Below are 9802 nucleotides of genomic sequence, written 5' to 3'. Positions count from 1 at the left end.
TTGTATTCATTATTAAAATTCTTATTATAAATTTACATTAATACTTATTTTTCAAATATAAATTTATGTTATACTTGAATAATAATACTTCACTTTTTATTCTTTACAAATATTTTTCAAATTGAATATAATCTTTTAATTACAATTTAAATGTTATTTATCGTATTCATAATAATATCTAAAAAAATGTAAAAAATGATGATTATAAATTTAACTATGGTAGAAATTATTTAATTTATATTAATATTTATTTATCAATTAGTTTTGGATAGATTATATTTATCATTCAGTTATATATTTATGTTATACTTTATTAAAACAATATTGTTATTCTTAGACTCTAACTTACACCTACATCGTATGTGTGAACAGTGTCGTGAACAGTAAATTCGTACATGAATAATAGTATAAATAGTTTATGAACAGTACCATATGAAAAGTGTGTGCACATGAACAGTATTCATGTGAACAATGTTCGTGTACATGAATAGTGATTTGTATATTAAAATAAAGTTGATTAATGAAAGGTAAATAATTGATTAATGAATTTATGAGATTGGTTAATAAACGTCCAGATATTAAAAATAGTTTTTATTGGTAAAATAAAATTGGTTAATGAAATATAAAAATTTGGTTAACGAAGTTATGAAATTGGTTAATTAACAACCAGATATAAAAATAATTTTTAATAGTAAAATAAAATTTGTTAATAAAATATTAAATATTAGTTAATTACACTATACTTTTTAATAAAAAAATTTTATATATTTTTATAAAATAATATTTTACTGTTTACCGTATTGGTGAAGAGTAAAAATAAGGTGTAATGTATGTTTTAGTGTATAAATAATATTTTTCTTTTTAAAAATACCTCACTTTCACATTAATCCTAATGATCAGTGTAGCTTTTGTAACAATTTGAAATCCCTAGATGTGTTTTGACTGCAACATAAGAAAAACAATATGGAAAGACATTCATTATGCAGTCTATAGGATACCCAAGGAATCCGATTGAAGGAAAGAATGGAAATGATTGATTGATCAAAGCAACGAAAAGGAAAGGCTGACGAAGAGAAATTCTCAAAATTGCTGCAACTGAAATCATATAAGGAGTTTGGAGGGTAAAAAATGGCATGATGTTTTCACAATATAAAGATGATGCATGAATTAAAAGATATTTTAGTCTATAATATTGTTCTAAGATGTAATATGAAAAGAAAGATTGCTTTACATGGAAACACTGATAATCTAAGCATAGAGTAGAGATTGTGAGCTTAAAATACTCTCCTAGATAGGATGTATCAATTGCTTTGGAAATAAAAGTATCTGTAACTTTAAAAAAAATGTTAAAAATGCTAAAACTTGGATTTTTTAGATTTTAATATTGAATTTTTGAAGAAGCTATTTTAAGATTAGTGCATTTGAAACAACATTAATCAATCATGCTTTATCATATAATCAAGACTTTAAAAATGAACTCTCACACTTTTTTACATCAAAAAGATAATTTACTACTATTTAATAATGTTTAAGAATTCATTTTTTATTTACATAAACCTCATGAATTGAATAGAAAAATTGAGAAGGATAAAAATAGGGAGGACAATTACCAAACCCTCATATAATTACCAAACCATCACAAGAAAAAGAAGAAAAACTAGGGGAATTTATAATTAGACAAGTCTAACATGTTTTTAACTCTAATAAGTAAATGGGGATTATTCCACAAAATGAAATTGTCAATAGTCAATTCAAAAGAGACAAGTATGTTTAACAATTCATTATTTCATTTAAAACAAATTTTCTTACCTATCATTTTCAAATATTATTAATTAATGTTTCTTTTTCAAATTTAATATTTGCAGCTGTGGAGGATCGAATTGTGATTTTCGAATTGTGATTTTTCTTACCTAATTCAGTGTCAATTATTACTAAATCAACTAATAACTTGTTATTAAGTTCTTTAGATTTAGTTAAGACCTACCGAACTCCATAAATTGGTGTGAGTCTTTCTCTCAATAACTTTTTAAGATAATACTTTTGCGATGAAGGAGGTGAGCAGAGAGTTTGCATATTGAAACATATTACTCGCGTTTTTGTAATGTTTGACGATAATTGTCTTGGAGGATTGAATTGCTAGAAATTAATTTAGTTAGTTGGTGCCAATTTCAATAGCCTTACATAGGAGCATAGGCAATGAATTAGGGTACTTGTTCTCTATAGGATGGGAGTGGAAAAACCTCTGTTAACTAGGAGTAAAAAATCATGTGACCCGTAGGCCACTTAAATATCCACTATAATCAAATAACATGTACAATCAAGGTTCTATGTAATACTAGTTAGAGACATACATCAATATACTAAAGACTTGCAATCAATCTCGGAATATAACAAGAAACAAGAGATACAATCAACCAAAACAACCACAAAACTTCACCTTAGAAAACAACTCAATAAATAGGTCTAGAAATCTCAACATTCGATCTCCACGATACAAAATGTACCTTTATGAGTGCTGAACACTATCACAAAAAATTAGGACGATCCGACAGTTGGATTGCGAGAAAATTTCGATCTCGTAGAACTGGTATGTGTTGAATTAGGGTTGTTGGAATATTATTTTCTCTCACACACTGAATGATTGACCTAATTCTCTTTGTTGGATTGTAACAAAGGATTATACACACATGGGCTATTAACCCACCTTTATTTGAGCCATTCCAAATAGGAGGGATAGCCCAACAACTTCTCAATCTTTGCATTGGATCTGGTTGAGGATCTGGAGTATTAATCTAGCGTTAAAGGCTGAACAACTACCTTTTATACTTGCACCATGTAAGACCCCAATTTTGACCCTAAGATCCCTCACGTTATCTCAGTCATTTGCATTGACTTTGGGATCACACCTTGGCATCCTCCTTACCCATCATTCATTGAGTTTGCATTGGGAGAGATCACCAAGCACATATTATTGTATCATACTTTGTTTTTATTTATTTACTAACCCAAATACCAAAAATATGTCAATGTATAGATTTGTTCCTTTGGTAGGTAGTGTGTAGGTCCACCTATGCCTCATCAAGCTCACAACTAGGGTTTGAGACCCTCAATGCAGGGAGATCAATAAATATATGGTTCACATTTGTTTTATACATCATATATGGATCCCCATGATCTTCATTTATCATTTTGATCAAGAAATCATCAAGAGTTTGAAGCTTGTTTGCCTTGGAAGCCCTAATTCATCTGGCTATCTTGTGTGACTTCCTCAATAAGTTTCTTCATCATTTGATCAAATATTCCAAGGTATAATTCATTATACATCATCTTATACATATATGATCCTTCATGAGTCCAATAGATCAAGATAACTTCAAGTTTGCAAGTTGGTTCAAAGAGGTTGACCAGAGAAAGTCAACTAGTCAAAACTGGGGTTCCCTAGACCCTATCTCCTAAAAAATTTGTCATATGAAAATTATTCCAAGAGAATATTTACTCCTTATGACATTCCAAACAACTTTCATGTTTAGATCAAGAGTTAGTTTTGCTTGGAAAATCATTTTTTATGGTGAAAGGTTATAAGTCATTTTGTCTGAATCCTAGTTAAGAGGTCAACTTACAAGGATCATAACTTGCTCAATTTTTATGAGATTAAGGCCATTCAAGTTTCATTATTAATTTAAAGATGTCCTTTCCAAGTTTTATTCTTTGATAAAATTGAAATTCAACTTGCAAGGTCATGTTCCAAGAGGAAACATTATAGGTCATTTTGGGTCATTACCATTGAACAAGGGATTTTCCTCAACTTCTAAAATACATAACTCCTTCATGCCAAATGAAAATGAGGTCAAATGTATGACCAAATTGAATAAGTTTGAAAGAGATACAACTTTTATGAAGGAACATTTTCCATTTGAAGTCCATAGAAAAAGTTATTCAAGGTGGAAGAAGTGAACATTTGGCTTGGCACTTAGAAAATTTTCATTTATGTTTGATTTTCCAAACTTCCACCTCAAACTTCATCATGATCCAAGCTTCAAATGGAAACATGTTCAACATGAAAGTTGTTTCCCTTGATCTCATCTTTCCAAAAAGTCTAAGATCACCTCATTTAAACTAAGATTGATGGACTTGCGCATGTGTTCTTCACAAGGTTCCATTTGGTAAGATTTATGGACAATATTCATTTCCTTTATGCATGGCTATGTGACATCATTTAAGGTTGGATATCACAAAATATTGGATCATTTGGCATCATTTGATGGGCCTATCACACGCTCATACATCCATGCAAGTGAGATTACTATTTTTGGCATTTTGACGGAAGTGTGTAGAAAGCAAGTGCATAGCCTATAAATACAACCCCTCTTGCTCAGAATGTGGGACACCTTGCCCAAGCTTTGATCCTGCAACCATAACCCTCACCATTAGAGGATAAACTTGAAGGTTTTCAATTGAAAATCGAGTTTCAATTTCACTTATGTTTTGAAGTTGAAACTCCAAGAATCCAAACCCTTCCTTGATTCAATTCACTTCCTACAAGCATTTGAAGTCAAGCTAAGGCCAATTGGAAGCAAGATCAAGCAAGTTTCAAGCTCCCTCGAAGGTAATTTTTTCAGAAACTTCATCTCTTCGATTCTCTCTCAATTCTTCACACTACAACAGACAAGACCTTAGACAGCGCTTTTTTTAGCCTTAGACAGCGCTTTAAAGCGCTGTCTAAACCTCCGTTGCTAAAGGTTTAGACAGCGCTTTTTTAAATCTTAAAAGCGCTGTCTAAGCCCCCCCCCCCCCCCCCTTAGACAGCGCTTTGGCCAAAAGCGCTTTATAAGACCCTCTTATTTTAAATTTTTTAGGTATACCTTAGACAGCGCTTTTGAAAAGCGCTGTCTAAGCCCCACCCCCATAGACAGCGCTTTGGCCAAAAGCGCTTTCTAAGACCCTCCTAATTTAATTTTTTTAGGTATACCTTAGACAGCGCTTTTCAAAAAGCGCTGTCTAAGACCCCCCCTTAGACAGCGCTTTTGCCTAAGGCGCTTTCTAATCCCCCCCTTAGACAGCGCTTTTTACAAAAGCGCTGTCTAAGGTATACGAAAATTTTTGAAGCTTTTGTTTTAAACCACATTTTTTCCAGGTTTATAAACCAGAATTTCTACCTGTTTTCAACCAGATTTTGACAGACAATTATCACATTTTATATATGCCATTTAGGAATTGAAAACAATGAAAAATTGTATTTGGAGTTGGTCTTAGAAGTTTGACATTAAGAAGTTCAATAAAAAAAAATAAACAAGTTAACCCGCTCCACTTCCCACCTGCAGTTAAGCAGGTTAATATATGTAATGTAACCCAACCCCCCAAAAATAACTAGTTATGCTTCATATTACCATAAAACACTTATGATTCCAATAGCCCAAGAACAATAGAAGTTACCAGAAAACTTCTTCCTTTCTTTCGAGGGTAATTGTTGGAACTAAATGCATTCCTCCGTCTTAGTAAGTCAGCATCATCACCATCAACTCCCTTCTCTAAATCAGTTTTCAATAAATTTGATACCCCTGCAACCTGATAGTAATTTAGAAAGAAAAATCATGAAATTTATGACTTCCATTGATAATATTACCCAGTTTAAAAAATTATTCTTGGCAAACATACCCCTCCATATTGCTGCAATGAGGCAATATCGTGCTCCCTTGAAATGGAAGCTAGTTGCTCCGGTCCAATTGGAAATTCACCAGTAGAGGTTTGAAGAGGTTTTGTAGTTTCTAACAGTTAAAATAATTGATTATTAATATTGAGTAAGAAAAGACAAAAAAAATTTATGAAGTTATCGATACTGAATCAATATAATATACCAGGGTAAGTCCATGAAGCAGGTATCACAAAACGAAAGTATATTTAATGCAGAAAAAAATGTGCCACTTGTTTGGAGCACTGGAAAATTATTAAAACACATTATGTGATACTATTGGGCCTCTAACATTGAGGGCAGACACTCAAACTTCGGGCTTTTGCATTTTCTTAGGCACAAACTTGGTGTCTTTGTAAGCACGGAAACAAAACAATGTTATTCATTCTTGTGCAAAGAAGAGTTTCACAGTCTTGCTCTCATGGCTATAGAACTCACTGGAATTCAGTCTCTTATTTCTGAATTGAAAATTCAGTGCACAACTCTTGTAGCTTACTGTGACAATCAAAGTAGAGTAGCAATCAATATATACAGCTTGGGGCTTCACTCAAGGACAAAACACATGGTGCTAAACTTTTACTTTGTTCGAGAACGAGCTCTTGCTAAGTCCTTCATTGTCCTGTACTAACAGCATATTATCAACTTGCAGATGCTCTCACTCCCCAAGCCTCTGGTCACTCTCTGGTTCACTCTATTAGTACTCATGGTGATACAGAGTCCTCCTAACATCCGCCGACATGGGTAATAATAAGAGAGAGAAAATAGAAGTGATTGAATGTAATCACATGTAAGGGTCGTACGAGTGTTAGGCTTTCGACACGTGTCAAACACACCTTCAACCTAGAGTGTCAATGTTACATAGGGTTATAAGTAGCTGCTAGGTCGCTGTCAGTTAGACATTAGAGTAGTTGCAATTCACTTTAGTCAACATTGGCTACTTCTTAGTACAATAATACCTATTTCATTAACATAAAGTTAGATAATGAAAATCTAATTATCATAATATTTCTCTCTCAAATTCTCTTTTTCTCTCAATCTTCATCTAGTCAAACAGACCAATAATTCATAAGCAGAAATTGTTAACAAATAAAAGAGATAATAGCATTGGTTTCAGAATGACTACATTACTCCAAACAATGACAGAGATATTTACAAATAACAGTGAACATCAATAAATTACTCACCATTCAATTGTCCTTGCCCTTGTCCCTGCCTCTGCCCCTGCCCCCCAGCTGCTTTGAAAAGATATGCTGCCTATTAAGACAAAATGAATAAGTAGTGCACTACACATACACAACATAAACATAACAAGGAAAGTCCAATGAAGGAACTGTACTCTAATGGCTTGTGCATGCACTCTAATCTTTCTCAGTATTAGTTTCTTCTCTTCTTCTTTCTTCAAATCCAAGGTATAACGAAATCGACGGGAAGCATTTAGTACAAGCGCTGCTTGCTGAAGACACAAGGGATTGCTCCCATGTCAGTAATAGAAATACAGAATAATCAAATGAAAGTATGAAACTAGTTATTGTCTGAATGAAGTAAATAAGAAAACAACATTTGTACAGCAGAAAGAAGAAGAAAATTGTACTGGTAAGAAAATGCTAGAGGATTCATGACACTGATAAATTTTGGTTATTCTGCAGCAACAACATTGCCACAGAACACACAACATTTACTCAACTTCAACCTAAGACAAAGTACTGCCTCTTTTATTTCCAGCCACTGACCCAATCAGGTAGGGTGGTTTCCAACCAACACCATTTGTAAAAGGAAGGATAATGTTGGTTCTCCATTGAAACAAACTTGAAATTCGAGTCACCACAACTCCAATCAAAATTGTATATGAACTAGTACAACAATCAGCTACTTAAAAGCTAAAGCTTGTACTCCAATACGAAAACGAACCGAAGTTCCACTTCTTCCACATCACCACATGATGGACCCCTAATCAGTTTCCCCTATATAACTATGAAATAAAACCCTAATCTGCACCACTATTCCTTTCTTTATCTATCGTTTAACATCCTGTTTGTAATGTTGACTACCACCGTACCAAATGCCAACATTATAACTATGAGTCCTTTCTTTATCTATCGTTTAACATCCTGTTTGTAAAAGTTATTATTACTTACACTGTTTTTAGTATTAGAGACGTGATAGTTTCGTCCATTGTGAAACAGGGAACCGGCATAGGTTGACTGTACATCATCTTCAGCGTGGTAACTAATGTATATATCCTCTCGGCCTGATCTCTTTCGACCAGTTTCGAGATCCATGTACGCACGAAGCGGTTCTCCCACACGTCTCTGAAATAGAAAATGAAATCATAACAAAGTCAAATCCAATAGTACAGCATATATTACCAGCTACAGAAATCTTGAAAGCTTTTCGTGTTTCATACATATAATATGCGTTGTTTATAGTTTGTAAGATGAGTGGTCAGAATGAAAGTTTGTAAGATGAGTGGTCAGAATTTCATTCTGTGAACAAGTAATTTGTTAACAACTGAGTCAAAAGACATCTTGATTGTTGATTTTCTTAAATCTGATCCTTGACAATGGAAATAGAAACAGAACCAACACAAAGTTTAACAAATAGAAAGAAAACCAAAATGGCAATAAAGCTCATAAAATTTTGAAAAGAACAAAGAGGGACATTATCACCAATTGAACCTTCTGCTATTTGTAATTGGTTAAGCCATAAAGATAATCAAGAATTTTGTTTTGCTAAGAAGTTGTGGAATGGTACTACAGTAGAGGTGTAAACATGGAAGAACAAGAGTGAAAATTGTGGCCATTCGGCAGAAAAAATCTAAGAAATAAAAATGACCTTCATTACTATTCTTCACTTTCATACATCTATCCAAAATTCCCAAATAAAATGCACTCCTCCACACATCCAGCAGAACTTCCTAGAATTACTACAGTTAATCAGGATGAAAAAAATGCTACTACAGATCCTACACTAGCAAACGGTCCTTGGTATGAAATCACTATACCAGATTATGTGTATAAACAATAAGTGAGTGAACAACATTTTCCAAATACAAAAAGAATCAATATCAATTCCATAGTAAGTATCATGAATGGAACTCTCAGTAATGGCAGAGTAGATCACCTTGATTACTATGCCGGTGCCAATTTACGATTCACGCATTTCACAAACATAGTACATTCAATTCAATTATCTAAACAAACCTTTCAACTTCAAAAAACTCACCACCATTGCAAAATCAAGCATATCAAAATGTTCCTCATACATTTCAGCAAAAATAAAATCTACCTGAATTGGAGGCGTAGAAGTTTCAAACAACAAAGCATCAGGTTTATCAGCAAGAACATTGGATTTGGTCCACAAACAGCTCAACCCACAACGACAAGAATACAAATTATCCAAATTATCAGGAATCCAAGTCCACCCTTTAACCAAAACACTAACATGATTAAGTTCAAACCCCCCACACCCACCACCAAACTCTTGCAAAGAAACAACCTTTGAGTGATTCAACAAAACCCCATTTGTTTTCTCTCTGAATTTATCACAACCCACTCGCGAGTCCCATTTCCTGAAGGAAGAAAGCAGATCGGTGAAGGGGTCGGAAGAGGAATTGATGGAAGGGAGCGTGAAGGAGTGGTGGATGGGTGGGAGAGAAGGTGAAACGGAAGGGAAATGGAGGAAACCGGAGGAGAAGAAGATGAGGAAGAAGGTGAAGGCTAGCATGATGGTGATTGTGATCGTGTTGATGGGTTTGGGAGGAACTAGTAGCATGCTGATGGAAGAGGAAGCAACAACAAGGTTAGGTGGTGTTTGTTTTTCTATGTCAGTTTTTTAGAGAGAGAAAGTAGAGAGAGTGAACATTGGAATGGTGAAGGAGCTGCTAGGGCTTGATGAAGATGGAAGCTCTGCTGTGTCCCTCGCTATTGGGTTTCTTGGAAGCATGAAGTGCTTTCCAAAAGCGCTTTCTAAACCCCCACCTTAGACAGCGCTTTTGGTTTTAATTTTTTTTTAATTGAAAGACTTTAAACAGCGCTTTCTCAAAAGCGCTGACTAAGGTCTATATTTAAAAGCGCTTTCTAAAAGCGCTGTCTAAGGGGGGGTCTTAGACAGCGC

General features: G+C 33.9%; 1 protein-coding gene and 1 long non-coding RNA gene across 2 annotated transcripts; both read right to left on the bottom strand.

Moving 5' to 3' along the window:
* Positions 1 to 5433: 5433 nt before the first annotated feature.
* Positions 5434 to 7392, bottom strand: LOC127083373 (uncharacterized). The gene is made up of 4 exons (XR_007788400.1): positions 7026 to 7392; positions 6874 to 6943; positions 5656 to 5765; positions 5434 to 5565 (listed from the first exon to the last, which is right to left on the bottom strand). It is a non-coding gene; the product is annotated as an uncharacterized LOC127083373 (long non-coding RNA).
* A 390-nt stretch (positions 7393 to 7782) lies between these two features.
* Positions 7783 to 9557, bottom strand: LOC127082297 (alpha-(1,4)-fucosyltransferase). Its single transcript, XM_051022530.1, has 2 exons — positions 8975 to 9557; positions 7783 to 7998 (listed from the first exon to the last, which is right to left on the bottom strand). Exons 1-2 carry the CDS (start codon positions 9458 to 9460, stop codon positions 7783 to 7785), a joined length of 702 nt encoding a protein of 233 aa, XP_050878487.1. The 5' UTR covers positions 9461 to 9557.
* Between the last annotated feature and the right edge of the window lie 245 nt (positions 9558 to 9802).

This window comes from Lathyrus oleraceus, chromosome 5 (assembly GCF_024323335.1).
Source record: "Lathyrus oleraceus cultivar Zhongwan6 chromosome 5, CAAS_Psat_ZW6_1.0, whole genome shotgun sequence".
NCBI classification, from domain to species: Eukaryota; Viridiplantae; Streptophyta; class Magnoliopsida; order Fabales; family Fabaceae; genus Lathyrus; species Lathyrus oleraceus.
The sequence above is the reverse complement of the archived record's forward strand: the minus strand, read 5'-3'. Positions and strand labels throughout refer to the sequence as shown.

Excerpts from the sequence above, each read along its gene's own strand:
- LOC127082297 (XM_051022530.1), bottom strand. The coding sequence starts at position 9,460 with ATGCTACTAGTTCCTCCCAAACCCATCAACACGATCACAATCACCATC. Across the intron at positions 7,999-8,974 it reads CTTCTACGCCTCCAATTCAG|AGACGTGTGGGAGAACCGCT; the intron begins GTAGATTTTATT and ends TTTCTATTTCAG.